Genomic DNA, 16,590 nt, shown 5'->3' on the forward strand with positions numbered 1-16,590 from the left:
AACTGCAGGGTCGTGGCTCCAAGTGACTGAGAGTAATACGTCATTGGATTGAGCCTGCTAGTAGAAATTATTGACTATTAATGGATTGGTTGACTGATGGAAGTGCGTGGGTGGAAAAGACGTCGAGCTAATTTGGAGAGATGGAGGACGGGGGGAATAATTTGGGGAGAAAAAGTCTATTTCCAATGCATTTGTTGAGAGCAAAAATTTCGCTGGCATAAAGAAGTGTCGGTGCGATTGGAATAGAGATGAGTTTTACCCTAAAAATGCGGGGAAATGAAAAAATAAAGGGGATTAGAATAAAAAAAGATCTAGTTCTCGTGCTAATGCTTTGGAGGCGAACAATCCCAGACGATTATGAAAGTTCACTTGTTTTCTCAGTAGACGCTTATAAATTTATGAAAAGTTGCTCAAGGCAAACGTTGTTTGCTAATGAGTGGTGCCGTCCTCTTTTGCATGAACATTGCATCCTTGCGCTGACGATGTAATAATTTTTACAGACAGGGGTCACCACCCTGCTGAACGTAGGCCCCGAAATATCCTCATGCAGAAATGGCCGCCGTTATGCTCAAACCCTATTGCATAAAATGATAAAGATTATGAAGCATCGCCTCCACTCTACGGGTAGTATTTTGTTTTTTTTTTAATCTATTATTCGCCCAAAACCTATGCGTTTAGTCAAGATTACCAACAAAAACCTGTGGGTAAATCAATATAAATATATATATGCGGGAATATTTAATAACAATAATATTTTTAAACGGGCCCTTCTATAAATCATTACAATAGACATAGTTACATTAGAATAAAAATTGAGAAAATTCGATATTTTGATGCACAAATTTTTAGATGCATTTTGTGATAAATGGAAAATATCTGTAGATTTACCAATTCTGTTCACTATTCTAAAAATTGGTAGGTGATACACGTAATTCGTTCTTGCAAGAGGAATATGAAAATGGTTGTGAGATCTGGAGTCAACGGATGGAACCCTTAGATTAACTAATGATCATAGATACGAAAACTTAATAAGATTTTTATGCGATGAGTTTTAGAATTCTATTCCTATTTGTTTCCTGCGTGCAGAAAGTGAGTAGATATTTGAAGTTTCCAAATATTTTCGCCACTACCACTTTTCGAATCACGAAATAAGGTATTCGTTTATCCAAGTTTTGTACTCATGCAACTACTTTTTACCGAGATACAAGCTTCACCATTCCCTTTGCTACCGAAATATAAGCTTCAAATTTTGAATTGAATCTGCACTGCAAGTAGAAGCCCCGCGCTCAGCCGGCGGAGGGCAGCTCATAAAGAAATGATGATCAATCAATGCTCAGTGGGATGGGAGCGTTGAAACTTTCTCAGAACATCACATCAATATAATCAAACAAATGACTAATAGACACGATATTTCCGATTCGATGAAATTTGTCCGCGCTCTGATGATTCCACCTCCCATAAAACGGAATCAACTCCGCACAGGTATGATTAATTTTTTAAAAACCTTTTCATGAATAAAAATGATTTTTGATCGACACATTAATCATTAGAAAGCTATTATTCATATTTTTTCAAATTTTGTAATTTTCCCAATACACAACCTGTACAGAGCAGTCGTAACTTTTTTCCCTACCGTATGTAAAGTAATGGGCTTTTAAGTTGTTTTTTTATATGCCGGGTCTAAATATACGTATAAATAATGTAAGGTGGTCTCAATATAAGCATTAACGCTTTTCGAATCAGAAAACGCATATTTTCACGACATTTAGGGGCCTGTCCTTTCTCCAACCTGCCCATTACCCAAGTAAACATTGTTTTTATAGATATATACTGCCCTCCCCTGTTCGCAGACTCACTGGACTTTTGCCGTCCGCGACGATGACTTTCACGAGTGACGTCATTAAAGCCCTGGTTCGTTTACTCAATCACGGAAAACCCTCATTGAGGGACGGAATCACTCAAAATATAGAAAATAATCACGAACCACGGGAGTCCCATGCACGAGGGCGAGGAGAAGGCGCACCGAGCCTCAGGGGCATGAGTTCGTGACGTCATCAATTTGTCAGCGATATGGCCGTCAATTTTTCGTCAAGAATAACTTGGAAAGTGGTCGAAGGATCGAAATACGGAAAATAATGGCCAGCTTATCATTGAAACTGAATCAGAATCGACAATAAAAGAAAATTGTCGAATTGGCTCAATTTTCTATCAGATTAGTATTACAGCATGGAGTGAGGTCCATAAAGTAGGCAATAACAATGTACAATAATGTTATACAATTCTTAATACAAGAGGCACCAAGCTTACCACCACGCATTTTTTATACAAAATGCTCGTGCATAATAGTTTCTAAGGCATATTAGCATTTCTCCTTAATTATGATGCACATACATATTCCACCTGAATACAAAAAAAAACATAACAGTAATTCGTATCTGAAATGACAATGCTTTGCACTTTGACGGAATCTTTTCAATTATTTTATGGTATAAATGATTTTTGGTACGCCATTTGTAAATTCCATGTCTTCTATAATCAATTCAAAAATAAATTTTTCAATAGATTGTTTCACATTTAGGAGGAAGTCATTTAGAAATGAAATTAATTTTTTTATTTAGGATGATTTTAAATAGAATTATCTTTGTAGGGATGCTGAATGTACTCTCAACAGAGTGCCTGGATGAAAATCATTGCTTATTTTAATTTCTCTATATTCAATTACTTTTACTTCATGCCTCAAACCTAATATCCCAAGGTTCATAGATTCTTTTGTGCAGACACTAGAGTATCACAACTGTGCACAATAAAAAGACACACATTACGATATAATAACAAACAATTCACAAATTTGTTGGTTTCATACGTCCTTAGAATTTATGAGCCAATATGACGACAATAACAAATTGCACGTGCACAAAAAAGCCGTGACCAATTATACAGAAGTTATTTTTACATTCCATCTTGTTCCATGGTGTTCTTATTTCATCATGTTATTGTTTAATGCCAATTGGTTTGATTGCAGTGCTTACTTAAGGGGATGTAAGCGAAGGGTGCGTCTTTTATTTTCGGATATAAAACTTACCAGGACCAAGGAAACACATGAGATCAGTGCGACAATTTGTTCAACGTTGGATACATTTTCAATACAAATTGATACGGATATTAAAATCACGACACGTAGATAAATTGTAGGACAAGTATACGAGCAATTACTTGAAAATTCAAAAGGGTATTGGGAGATTTAAAGAAAACAAGCTTCTCAGCTGGTTTTATGTGGTTCTCGATGAAGAAAAACACAGCGATAACCTAAGATAATCATTTCCTGAGGGTAAAGACTGGCATGCAGAAAAAATCAGCAATTAACATAAAATAAAATCAGCAAAAAAATTATCTTCACTGGACGCTAATAGTAATAAAAAAATACCTGGGGCTGGACGCCATCTATCATTCTTCTTCAGAAATATAATAAGAGCTAACCGGCGCACATCGCGAATACACCGACGCAATGAAAATGAACACTGCGCGTCCCAACGCCTCACGCCAATTAATTCCAAATAAACTAAACCCCTTCGCTCTAATTTCAATTGTTGATTACATTTTTTTCCATAAAAGCCGCCATTATGAGTACTGGAATCTCACTTTGAGTACTCTGTCCGGATAATTTATTACGAATTCTGCTAAAAAACGGCCTAAAAAACACAAGTGTAAGCTGTTCATATCATCATGATATTTATAAATGCGTACTTGGTAAGTAACCACTAAAAGTAAGGTGATAGATGTGAATCAAAGTTCTTCAATAAGCCATCAAAGTAATCATACGCGTGATAAGTATTAAACGGTGCACATCAAATAAAATTTCCTTTTTAATTGTACAGTTTGTCCGTTTTGATTGCTCTTTCTTTACCTCTCCATCATTGCCATTTTCACTGTCTAAGTTACAGATAACGATTCATCGTTCCCACCTTTGTACTATAAATTCATCTTTCCCTCTTTTGCGACGTGAAGAAGATCACATTTATTCTGTACATGTTGTAAGAGGGTGGAAGTGATGAAAATTTGGTCCAAAATCTTATGCATATCAATAACGTCGAAGAGTAGATAATGGAATATCGGGCAAAATATTACGTATTCAAAACTTACCTATGAATCTGAGCCTACGCGTACGGAGTCAGGTTTTTTTCTTATCCTATTGTTTCTGGGTATTTCACCGCGTTTAAGCGTGTTCATTGACGCCAGTTTTCATGGTGTTCCGACCAACGTCTCAATGTTAAGGGTCAGGCCCATTTCGCCTCACGCAGGAGAACTTTGGCATCGAATTTGCGTTCTTCCTCTACCGCCTTGGATATTTCTTGGAACCCATCTTATACAAGCTAGAGAGGAATCTCCTTTGAGCATCTTATATGCTACCATGGCGAAATCGATCGTTTTCTCAATCAGCATCGGTTATCAGGTCGATTCTATCCTTAAAAAATGACGATTTCTTCGACAAATGGAGGGGAATGATTCAATTCAGGAAAAACAGTTTCAACTGTCAACTCAGGGGAAACATACTGGGAGTGAACAATGCCAAGCTTTACTATTTGACTCAGCAAGTACTATTTCTCAGGGACGATAATATGAAGATGATGGTAGGTGAGTTAACTTCGTGGAAGTTTTACATGATAAAATATTAACCATAAGTTACGGCTTCTTCAAGAGGGTTCAAGTAGAAAAATCCGAGGCATCAAAGAATCCACTCATAACATTAGAGCTGAAAATGCTCTCAGAATTTAGAGTGAGCGATACACTCGATCCAATGCAATTACAATCTGGTTGTAACGCCTACTGCTGTGAATGACTGAACTCCAAAGCGAAATTCAAAATTTTTCAAAATGTGAATTTTTAAATGCAAATTTTGAAAAAACGTATCTTCACTTCATAAAAATGTATTCGACAAGTTAAAAGTGCAGCAATAAACCTAGGTATTCCGCTATACTTTAAAACTGACTACCTATGGACGGTTAGGTAAAAATTTAATGATTCAATGGTTTGATGATTCTAAGGAAACCATTGATTGAGTATCTTTCGTCAATATTTACATTAAATTTCACCTAATATCAGTTAAAATACTTTGTGGGAAAACTCTTTCTGAATGCAACATTGAAAAACCTGAACTTTTAATGATATGCGTTATCAAAGTCTTTAAACAATTGTGTTCGGAAGATTTATGTACGGAAGTATTTATATTTCTATAATGCTCGTGCAGAATTACTTTTAAATATTGCTTTCTTTCATCAAAGTAAAGGTATGAAATATGATTTTCCAGCTATATAACTTGCTAGATATACATTCAAAGTTTTTACAGGAATAACTTTTATCAACTGCTGCCAAGTTTTTGCCGAGTTACTAACTGCTGTCATCGGTGCAAGCTATAAATTCCCTATTTATGGTACAATTAGCTACATTCCCCGTGATATGTCACCAAAGCCTCTTCAATATTACCAAAATGAACAACGTGAGGATAAACTTGCATTCTCCGTATAACTTATATGAATACTTTTAGACGGAAACCTTTTGTACTTTACGTAAAATTAACCTCAAATAGTCCATAATATTCTACCACCGCCCTACAAGAAAGTGATCACGCAATTTTATTAAGTTATTTTTCCTCAACTACTTATGACAGGTCATTTTACATTGAGCTTGGCGGGAGTAGTGAATCTGGATCTGAAAAAATACATAACATCCAAATTAGTCTGCCATTTTGTTTTAGTGTCGCAATTTAATTCAATATCTAAATCACTTTTAATTTTGATGATGAATAAAACGCACATAAAGATAAAATTTTAGCAATGAAGTCGTGCACCAAGGAAAACATACTATATCATTCCTAGTACGCCGTCTGATAAACATAATATACTCCTAGTAAGAGCGGGTAATTATTATGGATTTTATCCCGTCTTTGCCTTCTTACCTTCGCGTAAAAATATTAATTACCTCATCGCAACAACAGAGGAAAAAACATTGCACAAATTCAAGGATTGCCAAGAACCGTATCGTCTATTTTAGACGTGGAAATAGTTTCCACTCGCTAAAATCCCCGAACCGGTACCTGTTTCATTGCCATGCGAATAATGCTATTAACATATTGCCACTGGTCCCACTTCGCTTCCGCTGATTTCAATTTGCTTGGAGGATAATTACGCTGAAATATGTTTGCTTCGGCATTCGTAACACAGAGCACTACGCGAACCAATAGAAGTCCCATCGATTTCAGTCCAAATCAATTAGAAACATTCTTCGCGAACTTGCTCTGACCTTGCTGAGTGCGCTGAGCTAAATTCGATGGAGTAATGATTTCCGCTTCCAAGCGAAGTTGAGACATTTCCAATGAAACCAACTTGGAAAAGAGATCGATCACTAAGCATCATTTCATTGCGAATTGAATAATTCAAATTGGATTTTTGTCAACTCATATCATTGACAAAGAAATGCAACCATGGTTTTACCACTTCGAAAATTCACAAGCATTACAATTATAGGCATTTTTCAATTCAAAAACAGATAGTAGATAGGTAAAATGGAGGCTTCGGACTGCATTCAGATGAACCATTGAGAGAGCGAAGAGCGATGGAAAATAATTATATTGCGAATGGTAATATGTTACGATGAAAATATCGATCTTGAAAACTATATCTCAGTGTTTTAAAACATTGAGACAATAAATTGTGACAGTTAAACATTGCACCTTTGATGACATTCAGCCTTTTCGAATCCACAATATTCATATTTCTGGCATATAAAAGTTGTTTTATTCTGTACGATTTCCATGATCATTCACTGTTTCCCATCAGGATACCAAATAGGACAGACGAGCTGTACCGTATGCACGTGCGATCCCAAAGCAGGGCGGTGCAAGCGAAGTGGACTGACTCAGCTTGCTTTATTCCCAGCTCATATCGGTCTGGCCAACTGACCGCTGCCACACGCACAACCGCAGCGAGAAGAGCAAGTCTGGTAAATCGGATTTCATATGGGAAGGGTGCTTTTTGCAATGACAGATTATGAGCACTGCGCTGGTGCAGCGGAGGGCGTGGTGGCTATAGTGCTGGGCATCTAACTAAAGGGTCCCCAGTTCAATTGAAGGACGAAGCCTCAGGAAAATGAAAATGAAAACTTCTCGAGGAGCCAAGTGCTCCCCTTATCTTGAGTGTGTAACTTGATATGGTATGGTGTTTGATGACGGAGGCGACTGACATTTGGCACCGTGGGAAAGGATGAAGGCATGGGGGAGGGAGACTCGGTATCGGGATTAGCGTGATCTTAACGAAAGGCACCAAGGGAATCACGGCTTAACGTCCCGTCCGACGGACGGAGTGCACTTCAAGCACAAGCCAGGAAAACACGGATCTCCCTCACTGTCGGGGTTTGAACCAGGACCCACAGGGAGAGAAGCCCCCGCACCACATCAATCCTCAGGGTGTGCATTACACACGCTTAAGTATTAGTCTGGTGTGAGCTCTATCCTCACCTATCCATACCGACTTACAGATGGCTCGTGAAGCAGATGTAGCATGTACACAAGCCAATCTGTTCATTTTTGTATGAATCTCTGACTGAGGGAGTAAGTATAAGATGTCCACGAAATGACGGTGCCTCATTGCAATGGCGTACCATATTATTTGAGCCGCCCTCCTTTAAGAACGGCCACAGCTTATCGTCATCCGTAGTCCTCGTAGTCTTCCAGCGAGTATTCCGACGCGAGCAAGAGCAGGGGTCAGTTGTTCTCTCCGGCCACGAAGACGACGTTTCGCCTGGGTCCGATGCCGTCTTCTCCAGTGGTGTGCCAGCCCTCTGCCTGGTACTCGTCCGTGATGTAGTACATGTAAGCGATCCAGTAGATGGTGATGAGCCCGAAGAACATGATGGGGAAGAGGCGCCGCGAGGTGATGTCTATCTTGGAGAACTTCCCGGCCGGCACCAGCGCCTCCGACCCTTCGGGCCCCCGTCCGTTGGGCGACTGGTCCACGCCCAGGAACATCATCACGGAGCCGAACTCCTCCTTGGTGAACATGCGTGAGCTGCGCCACGCGCGGATCGGCGCCATGAGCGTGTGCTGCCACTTGGGGGCGTCCACGGGGGAAGCGGTCACGCTGCGCGCGCCGCGACGCAAGTCGGCGCCTCGGCCGATGTCGGCGTCGCAGCCCACGCCGAGCCGATCCGCGGACTCCGACACCGCCATCTGCGCGAAGATTGAGACAAAAACAATCAGATCCTCGTTCGGCCACTTTTTTCTAGCAGTTCATCATAATTCCAAGTGAAAGGGTGAAAAAAAAACGTAAAAAATAACCAAGTTCAGCCTGGAATCGAAATTGAATCTATAAATTGGTGTCGCGTTTGCTCCCAGTAAGCTATTTTCCTCCAAGGCGAATTTTTGACGAGATTTTCCGAACATAATGCTCGCGACTATATAACACACTGTAGCTCAAGAGACGTGCTTATGAAGCCGCTGTCGGAGAGAAGGCACAATCTGTCCCTATGCAGCAGCGACATTTTTCCAAATTACTGCATATAGCATGCAACTTAGTATGCAGTCAAGCACCTGAAAGCAAAGTATTAAAATGTAGCCTGACAAAAACTTTCAAATCAGATCACGTAGCTGCGTAAAAACTTACATGTTCAATGCAGTAATTCATTATGCAAATTTTACGTACATTTTTAATCGGTTGCATTTAACTCAATACACTCCCTTTCTAGCCATCTCAAAATGGAGAATGCGATCCGCAACACGGATTCGCTTTTTTCTCAATATCTTCTTTGATTATCCCGATGTGAGGGATTCCTCCACTCAATACCGTCAATGACGTCATGCCAAAAACGATGGAGGTAAGTAAAAGGAGACACGGGGAACCTGTGGAATACCACATCGATGTCTTGCCAATTTACGATTTTTTTACTTTGAATTCAGGGCCATCTCAAGGATCACCAAACTGTCACAGTCACTGAATGCATGATTGGAGAAAAATGCGAATGTGTTGCAGTTCACCTAATTAACTTTATGACGACTTTGAAGATCACAGAATAAAGTCTTAACAATTGAAAATTGCACACGAAACACGCAAAATTGAAATTTAATAACACAATTCATCGTAACTGTTGTCTCCTTGCAAATTCAGATGGCAACTTCTATCCAGAAAAAACAATGGGAACTTTGTTATTCTTTCGACAAGCCCACGCGTTCCGGTAAATATCCGACAAAAGGTATAATTGATTTGGTAAAAGTATTCTGTCTGAAAATATCATGCACTACTGAGCCCCGAAGTATAGAAATATACCAAAATGTAGATAGATTTACTTTGTAACCAAAATAGGCACAATGGTTCACGAATTGTAAAATTCTAATCAGTATCTAGTGATTATAATAAAGCTATAATAATAACACTACATAAAATTTCGTAATGGGTGAAAGTAGTAAGCAAGAACTAAGTAATAGTATACATTACTAGCGAGCAAAGAGAATTACCAACTTGTAGAAATATATAAAGATACACCAAAGACCAATACGGTAAAGATAACAATAATGACCATAGTGTAATTAATGTCTTAAAATCCTTAAATCACGGTCAATACGCAACATTTGAATCCATAAAATCACTAAATTGAGGAAAAACACATTCTACAAACATATGTTTCTTGATACTAGCAGTGTTCATCTCAAAGACTAAGCAATCTAACTGCTCTTCGGATTCAATATTTCTATAAATAACTACAAAAATACTCTTAATAATGCCTCTATCAAACTACTTATCCAATATATAGTTATGATAACCAATACTTCTATAGAGATTAAGGAGAAAGCCTTGGTTAATTGCTAAAGCATGTAAAGAATTCGAAAAAGGCTATTCGGGCTTCCAGCCGGGTGGTCTCCCTCCATTCTGCCGACGTTTCGGATCACGACCGGGGTTCCATCCTTAGGGCTAATGGTGAGTGGATGAAGTTTGCCAGCTTATATACTCTTCAATTGGTTGGAATGTCTAACGTGATTGGCCGGGAGGCAGCCAATTTTATTTTCCTAAGTGCCGGTTTCCATACATTACTTAGTGAAAACCCGGCGTCACGGTTGTGGGTGTTACTTGTCAGCCGGATCTCGATGGATTCCTTAATAAATCTTTCCCAGAATTTAGTCTCACGGCATAGAATCTCCACTTGGTCCCACTCACTGCACGGTCGGATTCAATGGCGCGTTCTACAACCGTGGATTTTTCCGGTTGGCAGAGCCTAAGGTGTCTCTTATGTTCTCTGATCCTGGTATTAATGGTTCTCCCCGTTTCCCCAACGCACACCTGCCCACACTCGCAAGGAATTTGGTAGACCCCTGGAGTTTACTAAGTACTGCATGGAAATCGACACTTAGGAAAATAAGATTGGCTGCCTCCCGGCCAATCACGTTAGACATTCCAACCGATGAAGACCATATGAGCAGGCAAACTTCATAGCCCTGAGGATGGAACCCGACTCGTGTTCCGAAACGTCGGCAGAATGGAGGGAGACCACCCGGCTGGAAGCCCGAATAGCCTGTTTCGAAAATATTCGCCGGGAAAGCATCAGATTTTACTTCGTGTAAAGAATGTTTCCATATGATATTTCTACCTTAAACACGAACATGAGTTGACTGTAGAACGACTAGCTTCAATACAGCTAGCAAAGTAAGTATTATTAATAGTGACCCTTAACTTACCAACATCATTAGCTGTGAGAGAAAAAGAGAAAATTGAATTATGCATAGACAAGAGAAAGAAAAAATCCAATTGAATAAGAAAGAGTGCATAATTTCTCCAAATTATGTATGTGCAAAGAATGGACACTCAATGTAAATTCAGGTTACACGGATACATCTTAATTTTAATAAGTCTTAAATGTAACCTTTCTCCAAGAACATCATTTCTTTCCCATTTTCTTTTAAATATAACCACAAATTTTCAAAAAATTTCAATTATTTAGATTGATAACGTTGTTGGTTATTTAATGCCTTTTGTGTATTGAATATAGCATAGTCATGAATATCCATTCCTAAAACTCCGAAAACAATGTATAACGAAATGGGAAAATGAAAAAGTGTTTGGAAGTGTATGCTCAGGTCTTGCAAAGTGAAGCGAGAGGAGGAATGAAGAGGAAATGCATTGGTATGATGGAGAAAATGTCAAATTCAGAGGTGTTGAAGGAGAAGTGTTGTTCCGAGGGAGATTGATTGGCTTCGAATGCTGGGGGAGGGGGGGGGGTCGGAAGGATGCACGTGATGCATGTGAACGAATGAGGAATGGAGGGAGAGCTCTCCTATACCAACCCAAGGGCTGTGACACTATGCACGGAAAACACAATGCAGTATGGGTCGCAGTGTCACCCGCGATTTCAATATGGCGCAAAAACCAAACTAAGGTGATAGGTAAAGTCATTGCCTGGAGCGAGATAGCAGCCAGGATCTAGTGAATTTCAAGCCAAGCTTCCCACCACTCAATCCCCAACCAGGGGTCCAAACACGGCATAAACTTCTATGGTAGAGCTTTGCTGGCCTCAAAGAACTAGGTGGTTTACAATGCCAAGCATACAATTTCACAAGACAATATTTTTTGGCGAATGGCGCCCACGGCTAAAACAAATATATGGAATGGAAGGGCGCTCATCATAGATTTAATGACTGTTTCTACCTTTAGAATCTTGAGGGTGACTGGAAAAATATGTCACTGTCTTAACCGTGGCCATTTCCTTGAATCGGTTCATTTAATTCTTATGAAAACACATTCGTAGTTCTCTCCAATTCTCCCTATCCGTCCATATGACCTGCATCTTTTCAGACGCATCCCTGATATCCAAATTCGTAGTCTTTCAAAAGTAATATTTTTAGGTATGTGACGAATAATATTTTCATCACATTTACTCTAATAAATGAATAGAATTAAATGTGCTATTATGAAAACCTGGATGAGTGCAACATGCAAAGAGAACGACCATGGGTTCAAAGTTGTAGCCACAAGGCTGGAGCACATACAATGTGACGCGACCTGTGAACGGGAATAAGCAAATGGATGGCTGACGGGAAATTGTACATATACACGAGGGACATAAACAAACGAAAGGTGAACGGGAGAGGCGGTGCGCGCATCTTCCGTCTCTTCACGTTTCCTGCTCACCAATCAGGATCCCTATCTGCAATGGGAGACACCTATCGGAAACCATAGAAGATCATAAAGAGCAGATTTCCGAGTTCAAAACAGGTTTGTCTATTTAAGAAGATTTATAAGATTTTAAAGTTCATATATTTCTGATGTGTGAGAACTTTAACTTCCGTTGGCACATTATTATAATTGAGAATGAAATATGTATTTGTAATATATTTCATTCTCAATATATATTCAAAAATATATCTGTAAAAATTTAAGGGATTCCAATAAAAATCGCTATGTCTTCATCCACTTCTCCGAACAAAATATTTATCAACCGATGTAAAAGATAACAAGTCCACTTTTGTTTACACTCACTGTTTCATGGGTTCAACCAAGGGGGCTGCATAGAGGACGACCAATGCCAACCCACAGAAGGCATATTTCTGTTGCCACTTTGGTCGTACCTTAATCGGTTTTCAAAAATGTCCACGGCGCGGTGATGACTATAATGCGATCCACTTTATTCCAATATTTTCAGTACAATGTTTATAATTGCGAGGAATAGCACTGAAAACTTATAAACTTGATAGATCACATCATGATGTGTATAAATATCGGTTAATACCATAACTATACTTTATTTCCACTTTAAACTTGGATTAATTTGTCCGTCAGCGACGCGAGTGGCGACTTTTGTAAACCCAATTAAAAGCGCGGTAGGTGACAACACATTTAAAGGCCGACTTGAGCATCCTACTTTGTATATTCGTGGATTTAGCGTTGCGCTTATCGACAGCCAATTGTTTCCGGAGGCGCGCCACTCACGGCATACGGTTCTGTGACACGTTAACGTTGTGCAGCACGTGGGTCGCTGCCTATAGCATCGGGACTGTGCCGTTATCCACAAGAACATAATGTTTAGAGCGTGTACTTGGAAAATCTGATCGGAAACTGTGAGATGTGGTGGTGGAGGGTGTGCTGAAGATCAAATGGAGGGATAGAGAGGGAGAGAGAGAGAGAGATGAGGCTCTGTGATGTAATCTGAAGAACAGGAGAAGGCAGCGAACTTTAGTCGGTGAAATAAAAGAAAAGTTACAAGGAATTTGAAAGTCAGGCAACTGAAGGAACTGGCTCACACTCTCTCAGTGATTCAACCGATAGTTGGTCTGGATAGGTAGGGTAGAGCTTGCCCCGAATTAAGGCATAGACTTTTGAATTTCAAATATTCAGAGTAGGGGGCGCTTCCCTTCCACCTCGCACTTTGAGGATTTCGTTTGGGGGTGGCTTCAACCGGGGTTCGAACCCGGGAGCCCTCGATCTGCAGCCGAGCGCTCAACCCTCCCCAAGGAAGTGGCCAGTGCCAAGTGGGTGTCTGCAGTTGCTGTATAGCGTGGATACGTGCCTCTGCGACTTGGTCCGGTCCCCCGTTGCCCACCACGTCCAGCTCCTCGTCCGTGTACTCGTCGTATTCATCCGCTTCCTCATCCCAGTCGATGTTGTCCCTGGTAACGTGGCCCACCCCCGCCCTCGCCCCCACCCCGCCCCCTCTGCTGCTGGCCCCCGGCGGTGGGGGCGGCGGGGGTGGAGGCACCACCTTCTGCCCCAGGGGATCCTCGTCCACGCTCTCCACGATCACTCGCACCACGTCGTGATCACCAACGCCACCCAGCAGCACGTTGCTCGCACCGAAATTCTGAAAAATCGTCATTTTCATTGCAGTGCATCATTGTAGAATTATCCATGGACGTACCCAGCGAGGGGCAGGAGGGAGCAGCTATCCCCCCCCCCCCCCCCCAGAAGCAAAAATCGCAAATGTCTTATAAGGAAAATAATATTTTTTCAAGCAAATACTTTTAAAAACTAATAAAGAGCTGTTACAGTTTCCTTAAAATGTTGGTTTCATTCACCTTTTCCATACTTAAATCTTACATACAACTTGAAAAAACCATGTCTTGGCCACGAAGGGAGTTAGAGCAGTGCCTCAAAAAACCGGAAATGTTAGATAGTTAAAGTCTTTGCCCATAGTAGTGTATTCAATAAATCAAAGCTGCGGACTAAGCAGGGTATGAAGTATATAAGCATAAATTAAGTATATTAATAAGCCGGCGGTAAATATGGGAAGAAAAATTCAGTTAAGGCTTCATCAAACCAAATTTCAAACTTGGCAATATTGAATGAAAAAAAATTGATTTTAGCTTATAGTACTCAAGTGCAATGAAGGGACAAGCCGCGATGATAGGGCGTTGGATAGGCATTGATTTGGTTTCGTCCGCTTCTATGATTTGGATTTTCGTCCAGTGGCTCTCGAACCATCTTTAAATAAACAGCCTCGCTCAATCCGTTCTGCTCCTCATTCAGTTATCTAAGTGACACAGTGCCACACCCCCCCCCCCCCTTGCGTGCCCGCCGGTATTTCTAAACATTGCAGAACCGCAATTATAACTTTTTCATACCATAAGATGGCGCTGTCTTGTATATGTGTGCAATAAATTAATTAAAATTTTCTTAAACTCTGCATGCGACTTGATTATTTTTTTATTTGGATAAAAGTAAAGGTAACTCAAGATATCTTTGCGCTCCCCCCTCGAGTTTTTTCTGTATCCGCTCCTGGGTCTACCGCACAATATTCCTTACTGCAACCCTCTAGCGTCATTTGTATTATTTCTCATGGCCATCGACAACCAGGCATTGTAATTAATTAAACAGAAGAAGGTCTCCGACCGCGCAGAGTGTTTCCCCGCTCACCGTGGGTCTTTTGGCGTGCGTGGTGACGATGCCTTCCTTGAGGCCCGCCCCTTCCTCCTGCTCCTTCTTCACCCGCTTCTTCCGCTCCTCCTCGTCCTCGTCCTTCTCCCTCTCCTTCTGCTCCTCCTCCTCTGCCTCCTCTGCCTCCCGCCGCTTCCTCTCCTCCTCTGCCTTCTTCTTGTCCTCCTCCGCCTTCCTCTTCACGTCCGTGCGGATCTTGTCGATGAAGTTGATGGCCGCGTACTCCACCATCACGGCGAACACGAACGAGAAGCACAGGATGACGAACCAGTCGAGGGCCGTGGCGTAGGACACCTTGGGCATCTGAGCGCGACCGCCGAAGCCCATGGTCGTCATCGACAGGACGGTCGTCACACCTTCAGCGCCACCGCGACAGAAATGAAAAAAAGGAATTGATTACGATTCGTCAATGAGGAGAGTCACTCAATCAAAGACTCAACCAAATAAATGGGGGAGAATGGATGGACGACCAGTAAAGCATCCAACCCCAGCTCAATACACGCAGCAACACAGCTGAAAATCATTACAAAGAACATTGGTTTGGGGTTTCACGTGGGACACCATACGGAACCTCTTTTTCATAGACTTCCTCATAAAAGTGTAGTGTCCTCGTTGATATTTTAACACTTTGGAAAGTATTGTCTCATCCTATGATAATTGCCACTGTTCTACTTCACCGTGCACATGTTTTGTTAGCCTGTGCAAACATGGCACGTGATTTGTTTCAGATTCATTCGTTCTTTCTCTCTTGAACAAGTCGTCCGTCAGAACTACCTTCTATTGACTTCTTTAGTCTAACGATTTAGGGAAATCAGCGAACTTGGGCGTCGCCTAAACTAAGTAAGTACTTCCATTGCCCCAGTGGCTGAGAATCCCTCGCACTTCACCCTGGTGACTACCAATTTAATTTTTTAATTTGTCTTACTCATTGGAGTCTTCCTGTATGCCCATTGAGTAACTTAGTGCTAAAACTAATTTTACAACCGCCGCATTTCGCAAAATTTAAACGATCATTATCCCATGTTGCACAGCCAATTAGAGCTGCAAAATACTCGCTTCGATACGCCATTATATGATTTAAGATGTGTCAGCGGTGTGCCAAGATCCGATTTGAAAATGTTGGCGGGGAAAACAATCCGAGAATCCGTGGTGTATAAAAGTACTATTATTTCTTGAATCGATATTGGCGAATAAAGTTCCAAGTTTTATTCCTGGGCGGTTGTCTGAAGTTACGTTTCGTGGTAAATAACGAACATTGACAAGTGATAAACCAATAATCAAGGTCGATCCACCATAGAGCTAATATCCTCTGATTCTTCTACTATAGTAAGCCGTTTAGGTCACGTGAGCATTTTTTCAATATTCTAGGGTAAAATGCATCTCTCTTTTTGGAAGACAATTGAGTCCTCTTCGTAAGTTACCTCGCACTCTCTTCGGGCATGTTCAAAAGGTTCACCCGCATTTAGAACACAAGACTCAAGTCAATAGGCAAACGCTTTTTTTTAAAAAAAAAGGGTTTTGCCATATTATGCCCTATCTAAATAAAATATTACTTATATCATTGTTTAAAAAATCCAGTGCTGCCTTTCATATGATTTTTAGGAAAAAATATGATCACTGAGAAGGTACAAATTCCTCGGAGGGAAGATAAAACATTAACACAGGTGTTTGATTCAATGTAATA

At 40.7% G+C, this 16,590-nt stretch overlaps 1 protein-coding gene across 1 annotated transcript in view; it reads right to left on the reverse strand.

Moving 5' to 3' along the window:
- Nucleotides 1-735: 735 nt before the first annotated feature.
- The window catches only part of LOC124162493 (gamma-aminobutyric acid receptor subunit alpha-6-like), a 63,935-nt gene continuing 48,080 nt past the window's right edge, over nucleotides 736-16,590 (reverse strand). Inside the window, exons 7-10 of the mRNA XM_046539047.1 lie at nucleotides 14,886-15,262; nucleotides 13,543-13,833; nucleotides 10,718-10,729; nucleotides 736-8,221 (exon numbers count right to left, since the gene is read on the reverse strand). Of these exons, the coding sequence (XP_046395003.1) occupies nucleotides 7,757-8,221; nucleotides 10,718-10,729; nucleotides 13,543-13,833; nucleotides 14,886-15,262 (1,145 nt within the window). The 3' untranslated portion in view covers nucleotides 736-7,756. The remainder of the gene's footprint in view (nucleotides 8,222-10,717; nucleotides 10,730-13,542; nucleotides 13,834-14,885; nucleotides 15,263-16,590) is intronic.

This window comes from Ischnura elegans, chromosome 7, assembly GCF_921293095.1.
Source record: "Ischnura elegans chromosome 7, ioIscEleg1.1, whole genome shotgun sequence".
Classification (NCBI taxonomy): domain Eukaryota; kingdom Metazoa; phylum Arthropoda; class Insecta; order Odonata; family Coenagrionidae; genus Ischnura; species Ischnura elegans.